Source organism: Cervus canadensis, chromosome 9 (genome assembly GCF_019320065.1).
Source record: "Cervus canadensis isolate Bull #8, Minnesota chromosome 9, ASM1932006v1, whole genome shotgun sequence".
Classification (NCBI taxonomy): Eukaryota; Metazoa; Chordata; class Mammalia; order Artiodactyla; family Cervidae; genus Cervus; species Cervus canadensis.
Window position 1 is genome coordinate 67,325,509 of NC_057394.1, and position 23,511 is coordinate 67,349,019.

Here is a 23,511-nt window from a genome sequence, read left to right on the forward strand (position 1 = left end):
ACACTGAGAAATCTAGGGCACTTAAATTTAAAAATCTAACCAACATACTGTATTTCCTCAGTTTCCATCTGTGAAACTTCATCTTTAAAAACTTTGACTTTAATCAGATTGTTTATGGATGTCATGACTTTGGCAGTTCTTTTTATTTTCTATCACCATTTTATTTGCAAAGGTTTTCTTAGATTTTCTTCATTTTTTAAATATACTTCCAGAATGATTAACTTTAAAATATGATTATTCTAGTGAAGAGTAGGCATAGGTGTTATAACTTAGATTAATTTCTAATGAATATTTACATAACAGTAATGCTGTCTCTATTTCAGGGCACAGTAGAGAGCATTTTTAGTGATTTACAGAATAACTTTGTTTTCCTTTTCAGAGGGATGAAATATAACAGCATTTCAAGAATTCGGTATCATTCAGTCATTAGAAGTCCTAAAACCAAGACTGTCATTATTCAACACAATGGGAAAAATATGGTAAAAAGTGCAAAACGTATATGGTGCCCTTCTGAGAACGTTAACTACTACTTAATTCAAATTGTTTGTGTTACTTAATAATGTGTAGGATTTCTTTTATTATTTTGTAATGTGGTGCTGTTGAAGTGTTAGGACTATGATTTTTACTGACTTTGTATCCTAAGTAACGGTTGGCATGTTCCCAACTTAGATATAGAAGGAGAATGTTGATCATGATCTGACAGTGTATCTACTGAGACTGAGAGCTATAGAGTGTAAGAATTCATGGAAGAAGCTAAAGTGATAGTATTACATAAGAAAGAAGGATGGAGTAATTTAGGTTGAGGAGATATGGTTGTGAGATGTAGGAGAAAGAACAGAAGCAGTCTAATGAGAGAATCATCCAGAAAGCAGCACTTTACATGATAGCCTCTGAAGATACACTTTTCAGTCTGTCCTGAGAAGAATAACTAGTCAGAGACTGTAACTTAAGAGAATGATGCAAGAAATAGAACAGGCAGACAAAATGGTAGTTCATGGCTTGTTGGTGAAAAATAAAAATTCTAATGTAGGTGGTACACAAATATTTTCCCTCTGCCTAGTAACATACAGAAGATAACTCCTTAATTCCACATCATTATGCGAAGATTGGCCAGATCACATAGAGCTGGTTTGCCCTCCAACACTGCACCTTAACTAGCTGGTTAACATCTTCTGTCTGCATTTCTTTTAGCATACTATTAGAATAATAGTATCTGTCTCAGAATTAAAAGGGTTAAATGAGATAACGTTAGAAACTTAGTGTAGCACAATGCTTGACACCCAGCTAAGTGCTCAACATATGTTGACCGTTGAAGTACATGGGTAAGAATAGTAATGGTCAAATGTGTTGCGTGCCAAGCATTGTGCTAAACCTAATACCCCTTTTTGAAAGTTATCATTACCATGTAAAGTGATTGCAGTGTCCTCAACTCATGGAGATTAGGCAGCTCCTTTAACCTTTTCTTTCAAGTAACTAGCCAAAGAGTGTTTTTAATCTTTGCACATCTTATAGTGGTAGCCAAATTTATCATCTGGTATCAGAATTGAGGGATACCGACATACCTGTTGGTATTTGTATTTTATTTTGAATTTATAATGCCTCAAGAATGTCTAGACAGTCCTTATAATTTTCATAGCTGTGCCCCACTAAAGTGCCTGGGAGTAGAACACAGCTAAAAGGGCTCCATCGTGTCAGAGATTGCTCGGGCTGTCAGTTTTGAGTCTTTGAAAACTAATCTAATTGCTGCAGTCTATGGAGATTGATACTTGATGAAAGAGGCCTTACTGCTAACTTAAATTCTTTTTCCTAACCTAGAAAGTAAAATTTTCTAAACAAGTAATCTTCCTTGTTTTCTTTTAAGGGATTTACTTCCTCAGAGTCTGTCACCTCAGAAGATAATGGGGAACTTAATCCAGCTCAAGTACATCTGAACTCTAAAGCCAAGGAAATGAGAAGTAGGCTTTGTTTCATTCTGTGGTTGCCTGCCTCTTCTGCCTTTTTGTCCCTCTTACTCAATACTTGTAGCTCATTTTTTCAGACACTGTTACAAAAATGCTGCATTCATCACAAGGCTTTCTATATGTCTAGATCAGAGGTCGACAAACCGTGATCTGTGGGCCACATCCAGCCCACCACCGGTTTATGTATGCCCTGTAAGCTAAGATAATTTTTACCTTTTAAAATAACCGAGAAGAGATGAGAAGATAAATAATACTTTGTGACACTCAAAACTTATAGGAAATTATAATTTCAGTGTTGCTAAATAAATTGTATCGGAAGATAGCCACACTCTTTCATTTACACATTGTCTCTACTTTCACACTATAGTAGCAGAGCTGAATACTCACAACAGAGATGGTGTAGCCCACAGTGTTTACTGTTTGGCCCCATACAGAAGAAGTTTGCTGACCCCTGGTCTAGATGCCAACCGTGACCTGATGCTGGGCAGGAGAATAGTGTGGACCACTCACAGTCCATCTCTGGCTTTGGAAGCCCTGCCCAGCACAGCCATCTCCTAACTCCTTGTTTAGGCTCCTTTAAAAATTAAGACATGACATTCTCCTGCAGTATTCCAGCCAGTGCTGCCCCAGAGGATGCTTAGTAAAAAGTGAAAATATTGCTACCCTGAGTGCTCATCTTTCAGTGTTACCAGTCTTGCCATGGTATAGACTATACAGTCCATGGAATTCTTCGGGCAAGAATAGTGGAGTGGGTAGCCTTTCCCTTCCCCAGGGATCTTCCCAACCCAGGGATCGAACTCAGGTGTCCCGCACTGCAGGCGGATTCTTTACCAGCTGAGCCACAAGGGAAGCCCAATTTAATATTAAAACCTGACAAAACTGGACTTTAGTTTATTTGCATTTCAGTATATCCCTCAGTGAAGAGATGTTGCTGAGACATGACCCTTTGTGAAGAACTGACTGACCGTGGCCTTTTCTCTCTTTGGGCTTCCTTGGCATATGCACCCCCAACTCCCTACCTTCCTAGTATTAATAGAAAGAAGGACACTTTTGTAAATTTATATCCTGTTTTTAGACAGAGAGGGGAGAGGACTGAGAGATTTTCCTGTATTACTGCTTAGCTCAAATTGCCCTTAGCTCAAAATAGTTCTTATGTCAAAGATGTGTATTTGAGGACAACATTCTGATATATCACCATTTAATGCATGAAAGTCATCTGAATACTATTGCTCTTGGTTCTTTTGTTGTTTTCATTGACCACTACAGTACATATAGCAGGCACTACAAAATGTACTGTTAATATTAATATTATTGGTTAATATTATTATTAATATTAATTAATTAATATTAATTAATATGTACTATTAATATTACTGCAAGTAACCCATGATAGGAAAAAGCAGCCAGAAACAGTGATGATTACATCAAAAACATTAATTTTAGAAAAGTATAACTTCTTTCTGCCACTGAATTAGGTGGCACAAATGACTTTTTAATAATAATTTTAGGTATTCCATTTGACATGCATTCATACTTTTGAATATTTTGGAAAATTATTTTCATTATTGGATAAGAAGAATAAGCAGTTCATCTTCTAAAGTAGTGTTGTTTGTAAAAGTGTAATAACTGAATGATCATCTAGCAAAAACATATACAAAATCCATAGCGGTAGTTATTGCTACTGGGCCTTAGAGTGGGTGACTCTTATCGGGGTCTCCCCAGCCTTTCATTGGTATCATAAAGGCCTAAAATGCTCCCTAAACCCTCTGTTACAGCTGTTTAGAATATATTTAAATGCAGAGTCCAAAGTTGAAGAGAAGTCAATTTATAAGTAGAGCTTAAGTATAGTTACAGCAACATGTATACAGATTCATAAAAAGGCATTGTTAGGTAATAGAAAAGGTAGACTTCAGAATCAGATATTTCTGTGTTTCTTACCCCACTTTTCATTATTATTGCTAGTTAGTTGAGTGAATCCCTTAAGCCTTCAGAAGCTCAGAGTTTTTATTTGTAAAACTGAAGTATTGTGTACCTTAATACATTGTACATACTGTGTACCTTAATACATTGTACGGATTAGCAATAATTAACTTGCAGTTAATTAGTTTTGTTACTCTCAGCAGTGTTGCTCAGCCAATTATATTCCCTGACAATTCCTTCCAAAATGTTTATTAGAGGACTCAAGCTCAAACGAAGTTGAAGATTCTGAAGACAACGATGTGATAGATATAACCAAGTGTAGAGAAGAAACTCCACCAGGGGGCACATGTCACCAAGCAGTTACACTGGATGACAAGAATGAGGTTCAAATACAAAAGCCCCAAGAGGAAAAATCTCCAGCATGTCAAAACCAGCAGGTCTTTTGTGGTAAAGTGTTACCGAATGAAACCAAGGATGCTTCATCTGATTCTCTAGAGAAGTTCAATAAAGGGAATGTGTTTTTATTGGATGCCACAAAAGAAGGAAATGTGGGCCGCTTCCTTAATGTGAGTATGTGGGCTGAGATTCCTATATCTAAACACATTTTTTCCCTAGGCTTCTTCACAGAATCATGAGGAAAATATGACTGACAGATTCCAAAGCCACACTACCTGGATTAGGATGCCAGTCCTCTACTTATATGACCTTGGACATCTCACTTGACCCCTCCATGCTGTATTTCCCACTTCAGTAATACGGAGTTAATAACTGTCTAGAATGCTGTGAAGATTAAATGTATTATATATAAAGTGCTTAAACGGTATCTAGCACACAGTAAACATTTGCTTCAAGAAACTATAAGAAATGATAAGTAAGAAAATCATATATATTTACTGAAAGGCTTTTAAGATGCATTCCTTTGAAAAAAACAATGGGGCACATAGAATAAGTTTTTCTTTTGTGTCGCATATAATAGAAGGTCTTGTTCAGAAATACCTCTATTAAAAAAATTAGTTGGGAGCACTTACGTTTTACTTACTCTCACTAAATTTTTAGTGATTTAGTGGCTTAGTACTGGAGAAGGCAATGGCAACCCACTCTGGTACTCTTGCCTGGAAAATCCCATGGATGGAGGAGCCTGGTAGGCTGCAGTCCATGGGGTTGCTGAGAGTTGGACACAACTGAGTGACTTCACTTTCACTTTTCACTTTCATGCATTGGAGAAGGAAATGGCAACCCACTCCAGTGTTCTTGCCTGGAGAATCCCAGGGGTGGGGGAGCCTGGAGGGCTGCCGTCTATGGGGTCGCACAGAGTCGGACACGACTGAAGCGACTTAGCAGCAGCAGCAGCAGTGGCTTAGTACAGAAAACCAGTGCGTTTATCAGAATATTGCATTTTACTATCTTACTCTTTTTTTATTCCTAAGCCATAGTCATTTGCTGTTTCTGTGTATGTTTGGGATATATGTAATGAGACTTATTTTCATTTATATAGAGGAATATTTATGATTTCTCTGATTTAAGGTTCATTGGGCTTCCCTGATAGCTCAGTTGGAAAAGAATCTGCCTGCAGTGCAGGAAACCCCGGTTCTATTCCTGGGTCAAGAAGATCCGCTGGAAAAGGGATAGGCTACCCACTTCAGCATTCTTGGGCTTCCCTTGTGGCTCAGCTGGTAAAGAATCCACCTGCAATGCTGGAGACCTGGGTTCGATCCCTGGGTGAGGAAGATCCCCTGGAGAAGGGAAAGGCTGCCCACTCCAGTATTCTGGCCTGGAGAATTCCATGAACTGTATAGTCCATGGGGTCACAAAGAGTCAGACACGACTGAGCAACTTTCACTTCACAAGGTTCATTGACACTTAAGACTCCTGGCATCTTCATGATGAGAGGGATACTGTGTATTATTGGCCATAACTACTGTGTAGGGTGGAATTGGAGCTAGCTTTTCCCATCAGACTGCCAGTCTCGTCTCTCCTGCCTCCTACCATCATACATGCTTTTCAAAGAATGTATAGTCCCAGAAATTTTCCAGGGGAAAAAAGAAAAATACCTTTACCACTAGTCCCAGTGTATATAGACTGTCTTGTCTTTGGCCAGCCGGACCGTGCAGAAGCCACCTGCATTCCTCCTACTCTCTGGGCTCTACTTTGTTCTGACTTATCCTACCCAGGAGGGTGATGAGGAGTCATGGAAGCAGGATGGGAACTTTATGATAGCCTCCACACATCCTTTGGAAAGGTCCATTCAGGTTCACTGATCTCTGAATATGGCCTTAATTTTCCTCTTTTCTCTGTATCAGAGCTCTTCTTCCTCTCTGGGGGGTTCAGTTAGTGGGATGGGCAGCTTTGACTTTTCCCTTAAAATAATGGGAAGCATGCATAGCCCAAGATTCTTTTATGTATTTCCTTTGCTAAACTGAAGACCTATTTATTTATTTATTTGTGGCTGTACTATTTGGCTCACAGGATCTTAGTTCACTGACCAAGGATCAAACCTGTGCCCTCTGCAGTGAAAGTAGAGTCCTAAGAACTGAACCACCAGGGAATTCCCTCAACACCTCTTCAAAATGTGACATTTGAATGGTTTGAAATTGATGTTTACTGATCATTTTACATGTAATTCATGTGCCATCAGAGGAAAAAGTACTCTCAAGTCAGAAAATCTTTGAAACCAAAGAACTTTTTTTTCTTTCTAGAGAAATCTGTTTGGCCTTTTTCTTTTTCTCTCTCCTAGTTAGAAGGATACTTGGTTAACAAGAGAATCCTCTCTGAATACTGGAGTGGGTTGCCATTCCCGTCTCCATGGGATCTTCCTGACCCAGGGATCGAATCTGGGTCTCCTGCACTTTCACTACTTCTACACTATTGCCAAACATGCTGGAAGCTACTAAACATGCCAGGAGAGCCAGGAGATCAGTAAAGAATGATCCCTAGCAAAGGACTGTCGTGGCTTTCTTTCCAGTCAGTTACGTTGAATAGTGGCTGCACTGGAATGTTATGGTTGGTCTCACTATCTGGATCCCCCCTTGTTTGTAGGAGGAGAAAAACAAGGCTTTTCTGTCTTTTTAAATTTAATTTTCTACATAGATAATCCAGTTTCATGATTTAAAAACTTAAATAGAACACCTTAGAGAATACATACAAACAGAATTGTTTCACGGCAGCTCTGACCCTGCCAAGTAGGTACCCTGAGTAAAGCTCACCAGGCTCAAACTGAAAAAAAATGTATGGATGATAGGAAGTTATCATTGAAATCTAACAGTGGTAAATGTGTCTGAGGAATATTGCTGGGATTCAATCCCTTTATGAATCTGGTGATAGATGACTGTGTAGCAATAACAGCTCATGTGCAGCAAAATAACACTGGATTGGTGGTGATAGGAAATAGTTATCACCATGTTAGAAGCCTTGGAAAAACAATAAATAATGGTGTGTTCAGCAGAGAAATCAATTACCTACATAGATACCCTTTCCAAAGGATCTGTTTGACTATGATGTAAAAGTTAGGTCATAACATATTCTTCATATTAAACTTTTTGTTTTGTTTTAAAAATAATGTATGCTGCCCCTGTTCACCCTGCCCCCAATCCACCCTCTATAGTAAAATCATTTTTTATTACTTTTTGGTATATTCTTATAGTGTTTCTTTATACAAATACAAGTAAGTGTAAGGATGTGTTCTTATTCCTACCCCTTACCTAAAAGATAGCATGTTACATTCAGTGCCCTACACCTTGTGTTTTAAGTTAACAATATACTCTGGAGATCTTTCTGTATGAGTACACAGAGCTCCTCATTTATTTTTTGTTTATAGGTGCATTTGGTTTCAATGTGTGGCTGTCCCGAAGTTTAAATAATCCTCTTTAGATAGACATTTGGACTGCTTCCAATCCTCTACTGTTGAAAACAATGTTCAGTAAATAATCTTACGTGGATACATATGCACATATATCTGTCGAATACACTCCCAGATACTGGATTGGTGAATCAAAAGATAAATGCATTTATAATAATGATAAATAGGAGTTTTTACTATTTTTCATTTCTACTGGCAAGATGTAAGAATGTCAAAACAGGGCTTTCTGAGTGAATTCCTACCATCAACAAAATTGTAATGAGCTGTGATATTTTACATACTAGTCAGGAAAAAAAAAGAAATAAAAATAAGATGTGTTGGAAACAGAATGGTATTCTAATGCTTCAAAGAACAATGTATCAGACTTTATGCTATGTCTAACTTACGTGTTTGTCTATTTTTGTTAACAGCATAGTTGTTGCCCAAATCTTTTGGTACAGAATGTTTTTGTAGAAACACATGACAGAAATTTTCCCTTGGTGGCGTTCTTCACCAACAGGTTTGAAAATTTTTTTAATATGATTAATTTTGAAATTGTGACTTTAAAAATAACAGTACAAAAATATTAAAAAAAGATATATGCTATAGCCCCAACTCTCTGGTACCCTAGGATACTCAGTCATCCCAAAATGTTTAGAGGTGATAAAATTTTAAATAGTTGAAATTTTAATTCTTATTTCCTCTTAGAATTAATGTCCAAAAAGGCTAAGAATTGCAGGTCTCAGCCAGTTCAGTTCAGAGAATAAATGATGCAGAATGCTACATCTTTTAAGTCAAAACTACCCGAAATTACCTCCCCAGGCCTCAGCGCATTGCTGGGGCCCACTCTTTTTAAAAACACACTTACTCCCTTGTGGATATTAACAAGTTTCTTCTTATTGGGGATTTTAATAGATGTGAAATAAAACTCAAATAAATGATTATCCTTAATAAAAGAGCATTCCTAAGTAGTGGATGTTGGAGAGAGAAAACCATATTGTTGAGGAGGGTTAATGATGTTAATATGAAAATTGATTATAGTAAAATTTGGTTCATTCAGGATAATTTATGATTATTTTTAAAATTTCTACTTTCTAGGTATGTGAAAGCAAGAACAGAACTAACATGGGATTATGGTTATGAAGCTGGGACTATGCCTGAGAAAGAAATCCTCTGCCAATGTGGGGTTAATAAGTGTAGAAAAAAAATATTATAAATCTAGTTAATGCCTGCTCATGAAATCAGCTGATCAAGCTGAAACCAGGGCCATGCAAAGGAAACCCCACTGGTCAGTGGAATTAATTTACATTACGATCTGTCAAGAGAATTCCTCTCAGTTTACCCTTATTGGGAGTGTTTATTTGCGTTACTTAGAAATGCTTGGAACAAAATAAGGACATTTTCATATGCATAGTCTATCTCTTTATTCTTACTGCTGTTTAACTATACATGAGTAGAATGAATGTGTATATTTTATATGAAATACCACTATATAATTTGTAACTTATTTGTAAATTACATATTCAGAAGAACAAGTGTCACAATTGATTTCAGCACTTCTTACTGTTTTTGTAATTATTATCTTTGACTTTCAGGGCCCACAGGGCCAAATTTCACCTCTTTACCTACAAAATTTATTTATGTTTAATTCCTGGCAAATAATTTACCATTGTGAGCCATACGATGGGCATCAGAGCCTGAAGAATATTAATATTGTGCATATTACTTCCAAGTATTTTAAGTTAATTGGAGAAGCTCCATGAAATAGTGTCCTGTAAGTCCACTTGAATGAGAAAGAAGAGAAACTCTCCTAGGGGAAAGTTTTGGCACATTTTTTGAAATGAAACTTCTTTTCCACAGATTCTCTTCACTCCTTCTATACAAACACAGGAAAAGAGGGAATAGAAACTTGGAGGAGCTGAAATATTTTTGTTCTAGACAGAGTAGAACCGTAAGAAAAGGAAACTTAAGAGAATAGTCAGACATGGCTTATTTATTGCCAGAAGAGATGGTGTTGGGTAAGAATTTCACTTACAACAATTCTGTTGAAAAAGTCTGAAACAAAAAAAAAAGTCTGAAACAGACCGTTGGACTTTCCTGGGCATGATGTGCAAATTATTTTCCTAGAGAAAAATGGAAAGATTTACTCTGCTGTAGGTTTCCTGACCATGATCATCTAGTGGAAAGGGGGTGAAAGTCTCCCAGAGTTAAAACTAACTTTATCTGTAACTAAGATGTACATTTGGCTGTCAGGAAATTCTCCCCACCCTTGGAGCCAGCATGGGAATACTAGCTCAAAAAGGAGTAATTGAAGTAGTTCTGTTTTTTTTAGGGTTTGTTTTTTTCTTTTTTCTCAGCTTGCTTCTGGGTTTAATTACCTTTGGTTACCTTTCAGACAATGGAGAAGGAAATGGCAACCCACTCCAGTGTTCTTGCCTGGAGAATCCCAGGGACACAGGAGCCTTGGTGGGCTGCCATTTGTGGGGTCGCACAGAGTCAGACACGACTGATGTGACTTAGCAGCAGCAGCAGCACCTTTCAAACAAGAATCTAAATTTGTACTGGATTTAATTTCTTAAAAATATTGAACTAAATAAAAATTTAACTTGAAGGTGGTTTAGAGAGTGGGAAACCAAAGAGCTAGGAAAGGGAGCAAGAAATTGTAACCCGACAGCCATAGACAAATGGGGAAAGCTGAGAAGTTCATTTATTCACAGTAAACATCCAGGAATTTTAGGCAACACACTGAAATAAAATGAAGACACTTGAAAAATGTGGGAAATTTGTACAGAGATCTGACATCTTGATCTTCTTCATCTGTACTGGTTCCCAGTTGTCATTTCCCATCAGCATCTTAGAGATTCCCTTTGTCTTTCCAATGTCAGGTTTATTTCTAGTTAAATCCCCTTATTTCTGCTTTCATTGATTTACTGCCACATATGGGCATGGGGTCACAAAGAGTTGGACACAACTGAGTGACTTTCACTTTATGGGTGAAGCACCATCCTCCAGTACCTTTTGAAAGGGAAATAATGAGAGGTAAATGAGACTATATGTTTGAACATGTTCTTTTGCCCTTACACTTGATTGCCGTTTTGGCAGGACAGAGAGTTCGTGAGTAGTTTTCATACCCAATTTTGAATATACCTGCTACATTCCAGTGTTGCTGCTTTGAAATCTGAAAATGTTCTCACCTCTGGCCTTCAGAGTGACTATTGGAAGTCAGAGGCCAATCTTTATCTTTTATATTCATGACCAGTCTTTCTCTCTCTTGAACCTTATAGCAATCTCTTTGACCCAGTGTTCTATTCCCAGTAAAGGTCTAATCTTTCAGTCTGAAAACTTTGTTCTTCAGTTCAGGGGACTGTTCTTGAAGTGTTTCTTTAATAATACCTTATCTGTTCTCTCTTTCTAGAATTCCTGTTACCCAGACATAAGACCTCCAGGATTTGTCTCTGATTTTCTTATCTTCTGTGTTAATTTCCAGCTTTGTCTTCTTGCTCTACTTTCTGGGAGATTTCCTCAGTTTAATCTTCCAATTTGTCTGTTGTGGTGGGTTTTGGTTTCTTTATTTTTTTTGGAGGGGGGGTCTCATTTTTTTTATTTCTAGAGCTCTCTTTGAACATTTTGTTTTTCTTCAATAGTATCCTATTTTTGGTTCATGGTTGCAGTATCTTCATGGTTCGTGGTTGGAAAATACTGTTTATATAGTACATCACACACAGGCATTTGTGTCTATATTTTCTTTCTGAATATTCTGTGACCTACAAGGTTTCTGTTTTCTTTGTATGTTTCCTTTGGTCTTTGTCTTTCAGGATTTAGGCTTTCCTCAGTTAGCGGCCTTGGCAGTCTGCTCCTCCTTGAGAGTGAAACACGCCGAGATTATGACCTGACAGTGGGAGAAGGGGCCCTTCACCTGCTTCACTTGGCCCAGCTGAGCTGTTCAATCTTTTGTTTGGTCTCTTTAGGCCTTTCCTTTTGGCCTGGCAAGGAGTCAGTCTTACTGCTTGAAGGCAAAAATCTGCTGCCAGAGCCTGCCCTTTTCTCTCGTCTTGCTGCTCCACACACCTGCTTCTGTAATTCATGTGTGTTGGTCAAGACTAAGTTATCCTTTCTAACCCTGTTTCTCTTCTATCCCCAATTTGCCTCCTTTCCTCTCTTCAAAACCTGCTCAAAAAGCAAGACTTCCAGAAGTTTTTCCTTTGATTGCCTCAGCAAACCACCAGCTATTACGTTTCTTTTTTACAGAGCAACTTATTTTGTAACTGCGACTTAATTACCCGCGTCTGTGTTCCTTTGTGTGTTTGTTCCCTGAGCCAGAAACCTCATCTTGTATGGTGCTGTGTACCCTATGGGTGCTAAATAAAGGCTTACCATTGGAAACTGGCATTGCATTCAGTTAATACTTGGGGGGGGGGGGTGTGGAGTGTTATTAATTTTGATTGTGCCGCATGGCATGTGGGCTTTCAGTTCCCCAAGTGAAGGAAGAAACAGAACAGAATCTATCTTGAATACTGGACTACATCTTGGGCCGGACTGTGGACTTTGAGCTATATGCACAGTATCTATGGAAACAACATACCAACTGGAAAACCAGGCCCCCTGGATGGAAGCGCCCCAGGGCTCTCCATTCCTAAAAGAATACCGTATTATCTGTGTAACCGAATAGAATCATACATTCTATTATGCTTATTGGGGTATGACCACAAGCCAATTGATAATTGTCCACTGTTAGCTACCTAGGCTTAAGGCTTATGAATCACGGGTTAACTTTGATTGTATCTTTCTTTTTCCTTTGTTCAGACTAGTTTCACGGGATTTTCAGGAAATGGGTTTGGACACGTACGCCTAGGGTATATAAGGTTTTCACAAAAACTGGTCGAGATCCTTGACTAAGAGGAGACTGTGCCTTGGGCCCACCAGTGTAATACACTCCACTCCACTATCTGCATTGTCCTGAGTGAGTTTGTTTCCCGAAAGGCGTGGCTACAACATTTGGTGCATTGGCCGGGAAACTCCTCACTTTGAGGAGACAAAGTCCCACTTGGGACTACTCCGAGGCCTTGTGACTTGAATCTTCTAGAGGGGGGAAGGCACGTCGCCTTCTGGAAGGATTCTGCTTCTCAACGCCCAGACCTTTCACGTTAGCAGGTAGTGGACGGCAGCAGGGGAACTGAGCGCTCAGGTGAGGAGGAGCCCACCCAACAGGGTGGAAGAGGGGGCCTGATCACCCCCCTGGGAGGGACTAAAGGGGCACGGACCCACAGGAGCCTGGAATAGGCAGGCGGTGATTGCTTGGTACACAGGTCGACGAGCGTGCTAGCACTTAGGAAGGAAATTTGTGAAGGTCGTTTAGGAGGTGTGTCCACGCCGTCTCAGGGAAAATTATTACCAGCGGTTGCCAGGGGATTTTTAGGATAGAAAACGTCCTTGTATGTTCGTATTATGCCCTCCCCCAGGAGGTGTCCCGTCTGCTGTGAAATTCTTGACCCCCTTGAAATTGTTAGGCTAGAAGGAGGGGGATCTATATAAGTGAGTATGAATTGGCTTTTCCAGAGACGCCCTGGGACATGGGATATTTAACCCATTTGTGTTTTCATCTGCACCTGATCAAGCCCACCAAGACAGAATAGACTTTAAGGAAAAAACAGTCTTGGACCACGTGGTGTTCTGGTTTGGCCGTGCCGTGCCGACCGGCAGGTGAAGACACGCCAATCCCCCTTCTCCCTCTGGGATGAGGCAGGATTTGGACGAGGATGACCTGCCCCTCCCCCATACTGGATGACGATGCGCCCGCCGGCCCAGTGCTCCACCAGGACCTGAGGCCGCCGTAATGCCCCATTCAGGGCCAGGTGAAGTTCCTGCAGCAGCTGCTGCTCCTCCACCAGCTCTCCCGGAGGTCGTAGAGCTGCCACCTCGGCGGGCTCCGATCCCGGTGGCAGAAGCCTCTGGCCAACACTTCCAGGATCTGGCTGCAGCCAAACCGCCCAATCTATACCCGCCTCTCCCAGTGAGTACTGACAAAAGGGGGAGGGAGACGTTGGAATTAAGCAGAGACTGCGCTCTGCCAGAGAGCTGGAGGGAACGAAAGAGAACAGACAAGAGACTTACAGTGCAAGCTGCTGCTCTGGGAAAGTCTATCTCGGGCCTTCCCGGAAAACCTCTGCCCCAGGGACAGGACAGTCCTTCAAGCAGTCCCAACGGAGGCCCCGGGCCCCGTTACAGCCAAACCATTGTGCCCGGTGCCGAGCTTTTGGCCACTGGAAGAATGAATGCCCTAAGGCAAGGAAGGAAGAGGAAGCTCCCGCAGCTGTGGGGCTTGCTGACTTGGAAATTAACTAGGGCTGCCGGGGCTCAGAGATATCAGGTCCCCGAGAGCCCATGGTAACCTTAAAAGTGGGGGACCAAAACATTGACTTCATGGTGGATACAGGAGCAGAAATGTCGGTAGTAACAAAACCTGTGGCACCACTGTCCAAAAAGACTACCGCTGTATCGGGAGAAGAGATGATTAAATCGTTTTGCCAGCCCAGAAAATGTCAGATGGGGGGGGGGGGGCACCAAGTGATTCGTGAATTCCTCTACATTCCTGAGTGCCCAGTACCCCTGTTGGGAAGAGACTTGCTCTCCAAACTAGGAGCACAAGTGACTTTCTCCCCTGAGGAGAGGCCAACCTTCCGGATGGGCACTATGATTTATTTGCTCTCTCTCTCAATACCACCCCAAGATGAGTGGAAGTTGCATGAGCCTCCAAAAGAAGAACTGGGTGGGCCGGAAGAGCATGAGAGAGAGCTAACTCATTCCCTGAGGTCTAGGCGGAAGACAACCCCCCTCCCTCCAGGCTGACTAAACATCAAGCCCCAGTGATAATAGAACTCAAACCAGGCACCATCCCGGTTAGAAAGCGCCAGTACCTGCTACCGATAGAGGCCCTGGGCCGCATACTACCCTACATCAATAGATTAAAATAAGCGGACATTCTGGTAGAGTGCCAGTCAGCTTGGAATACGCCAATCCTGCCAGTCAAAAAGGAAGGACAGGACTATAGGCCTGTACAAGATCTCAGGCTAGTCAACCAGGCTACTGTGACTTTACACCCCACTGTTCCAAACCCCTATACCTTACTTAGCCTCCTCCCACCGAGGACTAAACTTGATACTTGCCTAGATCTCAAGGATGCCGCCTTCTGCATACGCGTTGCCCCAGCGTCACAGCCCTTCTTTGCCTTTGAATGGGAAGATCCAGCCGGGGGCACCAGACAACAGCTCACCCGGACCCCCCACAAGGGTTTAAGAACTCCCCAGCCAAAAAAAAAACTAAAAAAAAAAAAAGAAGAACTCCCCAGCCATCTTTGGGGAAGCCTTGACTTCTGACCTGGACTCATTCCCTCCGGAAGAGTATGGATGTTGGCTCCTACAATACGGGGATGACCTGCTGCTGGCTGCCGAGACCAAGCAAAAATGCTGGAAAGAGACAAAAGCACTGCTGCAGCTGCTGATGGAAGCAGGTTACCGGGTGTTGAAGAAGAAGACACAGATCTACAAAGAGGAGGTAAGGTATCTGGGGTTTGTTTTAAGAAGGACACAAGGTTCCAGACCCTAATTTGGTCCTATATACTGATGGCACTAGCCTGATAAAACAAGGACAACGGCTGTCAGGTTAGCCAAAGCGGAAGGGGCCATTAAGACTAAAAAAAAGAAAAATGGTAAAAATTGCCAAGTGGCAAATTGTTGGTACTGGAGGAGCTGGCACACACTCTGGTAAGCCAAACACACCAAGCGACCCACCTAGGCCATGCTGCCTGCTCACAGGTTAATGCTGCCTCTCGGCACAGACAAAAACCTCCGGGCATTCAGCTGAAAGGCACGCTGCCCTTTGAACACCTAGGAGTGGATTTCACTGAAATGAAACCTCAGTGACACTACCGTTACCTGCTGGTCATGGTATGTACGTTCTCGGGATGGGTAGAAGCTTTTCCTACCTGGGCTGAAAGAACATCAAAAATAGCCCGGTGCCTGCTTAGAAAAATAGTTTCCAGATTTGGATTTCCTACCAGCGTTAGATCAGACAATGGCGCAGCTTTTGTAGCTGATTTAGTAAACTACACACTGCATATACCCAGAGTTCAGAAATGGTAGAATGAACCAACCGGACACTTAAAGAGACTCTCCGAGTAGATCATAGAGACTGACTGCTCCTGTGTGGACTTGCTTCCAACGGCTCTGCTCAGATTCAGGATGACCCCACAGTCCCAAGGCTATTCTCCATACGAACTTGTGTATGGGAGGCCCCCTCCCATAATAAAACAGGTGTCAACAAATTTACCTCAGGTAAAGGGGGATAGGATTTCGCAGCAGATGGAACTGGGTAAGGTAATAAATCGGGTGACTAAGTTTGTACAGGAAAGGGTGCCGTTCCCCCTTGGGAAACAGATTCATGAGTTTATGCTTGGTGACCAAGTATGGGTCAAAGATTAGAAACATGATTTACTAGCCCCTCGGTGGAAGGGCCCTTATACTGTTATTCTAACTACCCCTACTGCAGTTAAAAGTTGCAGGTATTGCCCCTTGGATCCATCATACGAGGGTGAAGATAACATACCACGCAGGCCCAGAAAACGCTGAGTAGACTGCACAGAGGGACCCTGCTGACCCTCAAGAGACTAAGACCATCCTTAAAAAGAAAAAAAATAAGATCCTGGACGAGCCCCTTGAAGATGAAGCCGCATAATCAACTCCTGCTGCTTGGTCTTATCAACGTACACAGTCCTATGCCAATTTCATAATACCTCCAACTGTTGGGTGTGTGGGGCTATGCCTCTGTCTGTGATGGATGGACTTCCCTGGTAGCTTTCACCGCTCTGCCAAGATTTTAAACCACTCTGCTCTTTTCTGGGACACAATCATAATCTCTCCCTGCTCTCTTGGTGTAAGCCAGACCTACAGTCAATAGACTCAGGTCATGGGGTTACATATTACGTAAACACCAGTTTCATAAAAGTAACAAAAGTGGTAATTCTAATTAAAATGGTTTTGGACATGCTCACAGCTGTTCAAAGAGGGACCTATGCTATAATTAAGGTTAAATGTTGTGTATATATTCCTGATTTATCTGACAATGTATCAGCTGCTTTAGATGTCATAAAAAACAGGTAAAAACAATGTCAAATGCTAGACTTCGGTACTATCTTGGGTGAAGGGTGATTGGTGGAAAAATTAATTTACCATTGTTACAGTTGCCTTGATAGTTCTGTTCTGAGACCTTGCATTTTACAATGTATTATAAGCTATGTAACCCAAAGGTTGGTGTCATTCTGCCAAATTGGCGGTCAGAGAGCCAGGGTGCAATATGAATGATGCTCATACTATGAGTTAAGAGCATCAAGAGAAGGGAGTCAAGGAGGAAACAGAACAGGCTCTATCTTGAAAGCAGGACTCCATCTTGGGCGGGACTGTGGACTTTGAGGTATGTGCCCACCATCTATGGAAACGACATACCAACTGGAAAACCAGGCCCCCAGAAGGAAGAGCCCCAGGGCTCTCCATCGCCTATGGTTAACTGTGATTGTATTTTTACTTTATCTTTGTTCAGACTAGTTTCAGGGGATTTTGGGGAAATGGAAGTTTGGACACGTATGCTTAGGGTATATAAGGTTTTCACAAAAACTGGTTGGGATCCTTGGCTAAGAGGAGACTCTGCCTTGGGCCCACTGGTATAATAAACTGCACTCCACTATCTGCATTGTCCTTCTGAGTGAGTTTGTTTCCTGGAGCGCGTGGCTACAACACAACCAGGACTGAATCCGGGCCCCCTGCAATGGAAGTGTGGAGTCTCAATCACTGGGCCAGCAGGGAAGCCCACGTGATATCGGCTTTTGAAAATAATGGGTAATCCCTCAGGGAGACCCATTACTTATCTAGCTGAGTCCAGGGGGCTTCGGCCACATTTTCTCCCACCCTGGATAAGTGGGCACAGGGTGGGGAGCGCCTGGCATGATTCATTTTTTTTTTAAAGCAGTTCGAATTCAGAAGCCCCGAGCTCCCGTTTGAGAAGCCGTCTGCAAAGCCTCCGTAGGCTTCCCGGCAGGGGAAATCCATCATCTAGATTTCGCCAAAGCGGACTTCCGGCGGCGGGGACGCAGCGCGCAGACATGGACCCGGCGGGGCCTTCCGCGCCCGAGTCGACCCGCGGCGCCAGCTGGTACGAGGCCCAGGCCGGGCGGGACACAGTCCCGCTCCCGACCGGTGAGTACCGCGCCGGGGGCGGTCGGGTGGGGCTCGGTGGGGGCCCAGGGCCGCTCTCCGGTCGCCGCCTCACGGGGGTCGCCGGCCCCGCCTCCGAGACTGCGCTGAAGTCTTTGCTCCGCGGCCCCGGGGCGTCCAGCGCCAGCGGCCCCGCGCCCAGACCACTACCCGGGGCCTCTCGGAGGGGCGAGTTTGCCCCCGTTTACCGTGTGCCTTGCCTCCCCCACTGCAGATGGGACAGCCCATTGCTGCGGTCCTACAGCGCTAGGATTGCAGCCAGCTGGGGAAAGCGAAAGAAACGCCTGTGGGTTTCCTTTCCCAGCGCGGCTCCACCCGCTTCTAAAACAATGCGGTCGGAGAAGTGCCCCGGGGAGAGGGGAGCTAGGCTGGAGGTGGACCCCTTTTGAAGAGAACTGGTCAGCTGGGTCTCAGGATCAGTTGTTTAGTCGCTAAATCGCGTTCGACTCTTTGTGACCCCATGGATTGTAGCCCGCCAGGCTCCTCTGTCTAAGGGATTCCCCAGCAGGAATACTGGAGTGGATAGCCATGCCCTCCTCCAGGGGAGCTTCTGGACCCAGGGATCGAACCCCGGTCTCCTGCACTGGCAGGCGGATTTGTTTTTTCTTTAACCGCTGAGCCACTGGAGAAGCCGGGCGGGGAGGGGGGGTGGGGGCGGGCTGGCTGGGTTTAAGGAAGCAGTTTGGAAACTTTCCACAGAGAAGGAAACGTTTTGGAACCACGCCCTCCTTTCCATTTAGTTGTTCAAGTCTGTGGCCCTGTCTTTAAGCGAGACAGCAGCTTCTTGAGGGGGCACCTTTCTTGCCGTTCAGCAGGTGTGGATCTTCTAACCCGTGTAGGCCAGGTGCCAGAATACAGAGATGAGCTGGGCAGACCCTGCCCTAGAGAATCAAATAGGCAACTCGTGTGTGAGCTGCTGAGAACCACAGAGGCGCAAATGAGGGGCTCCTTCAGCTCAGCCTGGTGTTCCGGGACAACCTGTCTTCGTTTTAAAAGGCAAGAGTCAGTCACCCAGGGGTAGAAAGGTTGAAAGGGCAGTCCAGAGATAAAGACTCGAATAAAGGCGCCGGCCACAAAACATCAAATGGCAGCCACAAGGGAAGCAACATGCTGACTGTCTCACTTCAGCCCGCGAACATTTAGCTAGGGGGCTTCCCTCGTGGCTCAAATGGTAAAGACTCTTTCAGCAATGCAGGAGACCTGGGTCTGATCCCTGGTTGGGAAGATACCCTGGAAAACGGAATGGCTGCCCACTCCAGTTTTCTTGCCTGGAGAATCCCATAGACAGAGGAGCTTGGTGGGCTACATACAGTCCATGAGGTCGCAAAGAGTTGGACACAGCCGAGCGACTTAACATGAGCACTAGTGATCATACAGAATGCAAGATAAGTTACTGGAGATGAGGTTGCTTCCCGACCCTTTCCCCAAACTCCAGACTCCTATAAACAATTTAATCAATGCCTGGAACGATCTCAAACTCCTGTTTGCCTGCACACACCCACATTCTCCAAGCTGCTTAACCACTAGCAGCCTTCCCCATTCCATTCACCCAGGTGCTCAAACCAAAACCCTAGTGTGGTACTCGGTGCCGCTCTTTCCTCCTTACCTCCCATCTCACGTGTTAGTCAGACCAGTCAGTCCTGTCTCCAAAATTTATCTCGAGCCTGACCTCTTCTTGCCACTTCTATCACTACCATCCAAGCCACTATCATCTCAGGCTTAGACTGTGGGTTTCCTGACTTCCACTCTAGCCTCTCATACAGACAAAACTGTACAGTAGCCAAAAGGGCCTTATAAAACAAAAAGCAAATGTGATTCTCCTGCTCAAAGCCCTCTAGTAGTCTCATTGCTTTCAGAATAATCTTACTGTGGCTACTGTGTACCCCATGTCCTGACCTGATCCAGTCCCTACCCATCTTGATGACTGCCACCCTTCACTGCCTTGTGAGTCCTCTAAACCCCCACCATATTCAAGTCTCTGCTCAGAGGTAACCTCCACAGACAGCCTTGCCTGCCCACCCTGTTTGGAAGAGCCCTCCCCCGACCCTCATCAATCTCACCCTCCTTCCTTTGCTCGGTTTTTCTTCATAGCACTTACTACTACCTGAAAATAATATATGTTTGAGGGTCTGTCTCTACTACTAGGATGTAAGTTTCATGAGTGTTGAAATTCACATCTTATTCCCTGCTTTATTTCTAGTGCCTAAAAGGATACATAATAGATGCTCATCACGTATTGAAGAAACCAGTCAGTCTGCATGTAAAGAGCTTGGCTTCTATTCTTCAGGTGATAGAGAAGGGTTTTTAGCAGGAGAGAGACACAGACAGTGGACATTTTAGATAGCTCACTCCGGCAGCAATGTGAAGAAGGAAGTGGAGGCGTGACAAGGGAAAGCAGGAGGAGGGAGATGAGATTATCAGAATGGACAAGATAAAAGACAGTGAGGGCAAGGCAGTCCACTTTTCCACACCGCTGCTAGAACTCACTCTCCGGTGCACATGTGCCTACACACAGAGATCAGGTCATGGTAGTACCATTCAGTTCAGTTCAGTCGCTCAGTCATGTCCGACTTGTTGCGACCCCATGAACTGCAACACGCCAGGCCTCCCTGTCCATCACCAACTCCCAGTTTACTCAAACTCATGTCCATCGAGTCGGTGATGCCATCCAGCCATCTCATCCTCTGTCATCCCCTTCTCCTCCTGCCCCCAGTCCCTCCCAGCATCAGTTCCATTAGGACCTGTTAATTAGGACCTGTTGGCTACCAAGGGTGCAAAATCAACCTGATACCATTTAAGCAAAGGGGATGCTTATTAAGTGGAAAGCAGGGAGACCAGACTCATCCCAGGAGCATGGATGCTGTTGCGTTTTCCAGAAAGAGCCAGGAACCAGGGCCTGAAAAGTCTTCGTAAAGCTCGACCGCACTCAGCATGTCTGCTTTGTTCTTCTCTTTCTTTGGTCCAGTTTTCCTGCTAATGGGATAGAAGATGGCCACCCTCACAGCTTCTCAGGTTTTTACATCTCCTTCTTCAAGAAACCAGCCCAGTCTGAACTAAAATCTTCTATTCTGAATTCTGTATATCTGGGACGGGCAGGTAGGTCCTCTAGGACTGTCAGCTGTGCGTAGGCAAAGAGTCACATAGTACAGACATGTCTGCTGGGGGTCATTCCTGTGTGCGATGGTGAGCCCAGATAAGTCAGGAAATCGGAAGGAAATAGTGAATTAACCCAGTAGAAAAATGGGCTAAGGATGTCAGTGCCAGAGAAGAAATGCAAATGCCACCTTGTGATACCCTATATTCATAATTAGAGATGATGATTCATTTCCTTTGCACTTTGTATTCTTTTTTGACTCACTCATCTAACTTTCTGTCCCAGCTGTACCTTTATAAAATGTTTTAAGATCAGACACTCTCATTTTTTCCTAAGTTTTGTTCACTACCCATAATCATTTATTCTTCCAAATAATATATTTTTCAACTTCTTTAAAATAACCTTCTTGAGATTTAATTTGAAATGGCATTAAATCTAAAACTTATGCCAACCAAAGAAAAACACAACCTAAAAATTGCAAGTTTTGTTTCATGTTGGGACCTTACTCAGGACTATAGCCTTGGAGCCAAACTCTGAGGAACTGCTTTGAAGAGGTGAGGGAGGAGTCAGGATATATAGTTTTTGCTGAAAAAAAACCTGTGGTTGAACATCAGAAGACTACTGCTAATAACAAAATCTCAAGTTAATGATTTTAGAGCTTTTCTAAGTATGGGAAGATGCAAGAATCTGGGCTCATGGAAATTGTTCCTTAGAAATGCATCGTAAGTATTTAGAGCAAGTATTCTGTTTTCACCATCCTGAATTCCCCTGAGGGCACACCGTTATTGGGGGGTGGGGGTTGCTGCAGTGGCTGACGGCTTGATGGCAGGCAGCATGTTTTTGTCTGCCCTCATTTGAGATAGAACAGACAGCATTATGACATCCAGCCTTCTGTCCAGGTGCACCGTATTTCTCTCGTACTGAAATGGAACCTAAAACAACTCTTTCATCATGTTATTCCCCTCCTCAAAACTCCTTCCTGGCAGCCTTTCACCATCTGTTCCTCAGATTCTTTTCCAGCTTCCTTTGCACGAACTCTCCTCTTCAGTCCCGCTGATCGGCTGTCTCCCAGTCAGATCTCTTGGCCTCTTCCTCCATCTGTGCTTCTGTCTGCAACATCCCTCCCGCCTTGACTCCCCTTTCCATCTCCAGGTTGTACCAGCTCAAATCCGTGTCCTTGACAGTACCCCATCCCACAGGGAGCACTTCCTCGTCTGACCATAGCAAGTATTTTATTTCCTACTCAGCAGTTACATTACTCTGTGCCATGTATTCTGTTATTTTACTTTCCTAGTTGCTACTTCGTCTCCTTGTTTACCTTGTAAACTTCTTGCAGGGAACAGTTCTGCCTCATGTTTCCTTTATTTCCTCTGTTGTACCTTCATCCATCTGTACCATATCTTCCATATGGTAGCCACCGTCTACCTATGCCTCTTGAGCACCGAAAATGTGGATTGTCCAGTTGAGACGTGCAATAAGCCCTAAACACACTGGACTTCAAAACTCAGTACAAAGGATGAATTAATTGTTTTATTGATTAAATGTTGAAAGGGTAGTATTTTGGATATATTTGATGGAATAAAGCCTATTAAAATTAATTTCACCAACTTCCTTTTGAGGGGGGCCTGCCGTGCAGCATGTGGAATCTTAGATCCCCGATGGGATCAAACCCATGCCCCCTGCATGGAGAGCACAGAGTGTTAACCACTGGACCACCAGGGAAGTCCCTCCTTTGCTTTTTTTAAATGAGGCTTCTAGAAATTCTTCATCTGCACCTGTGGCTCACATGGTGTGTCTGCAGACAGCGCTGGTCTAGAGCCCTCAACACAGTGACTCTTGTATAAAGAGGCACTCCCAACTCGGTGGTAGTTTGAGAGGAATGAAAGGCAGCAGTTCGCCCATTCCATTTCATATGAGGCATTTTTTTCTCAGTCTCCCCCACTCCCGTTTTCTTGGTTGGTAGGAGCAGGAGGATCACTCATTTGTAGCCCCACTAAGCAGGACTCCAATCCAGGAAACAGATGATAATTAAAGAAGAAACTCATCTGAACGTGAAACAAATACTAGCTCCAAAGTGAGGTTTTTGGACAGTGTGAGATGCAAAATCTAATTTAAGAGAGGTGCTAAGAGATCTTACACTTTGGAGTAACCAAAAAAACTTTTAAGAAGAGCTTAAGCAGTTTGTGAAAGTGAAGTCACTCAGTCATGTCCGACTCTTTGTGACCCCATGGAGCCCACCAGGCTCCTCCATCCATGGCATTTTCCAGGCAAGAATACTGGAGTGGGTTGCCATTTCCTTCTCCATTAAGCAGTTTAACCTTATCTAAATCAAACCCTTTCACTGTTAAATGAAGTTTTGTTTCAGAACTAAAATTTGAAGGTAAAATTGAAAATGCTTTCTGCTATGGAAAACCAGATGAATTAAGAGGATGAGCATTG

At 43.3% G+C, this 23,511-nt stretch overlaps 1 protein-coding gene across 8 annotated transcripts in view; it reads left to right on the forward strand.

Annotated features, from left to right (window-relative positions):
• The window catches only part of LOC122447612 (PHD finger protein 11), an 80,637-nt gene that overhangs the window by 28,762 nt on the left and 28,364 nt on the right, over positions 1–23,511 (forward strand). For 4 of the 8 annotated variants that reach the window (XM_043478302.1, XM_043478301.1, XM_043478303.1 and 1 more), the window contains 5 exons: positions 380–479; positions 1,862–1,955; positions 4,137–4,447; positions 8,148–8,236; positions 8,815–12,102. In XM_043478302.1, the coding sequence (XP_043334237.1) occupies positions 380–479; positions 1,862–1,955; positions 4,137–4,447; positions 8,148–8,236; positions 8,815–8,932 (712 nt within the window). In that variant the 3' untranslated portion in view covers positions 8,933–12,102. Of the gene's footprint in view, positions 1–379; positions 480–1,861; positions 1,956–4,136; positions 4,448–8,147; positions 8,237–8,814; positions 12,103–17,642; positions 17,961–23,511 lie in introns of those variants that run through there. The other 4 variants (XM_043478305.1, XM_043478309.1, XM_043478307.1 and 1 more) reach the window with 4 other exon arrangements.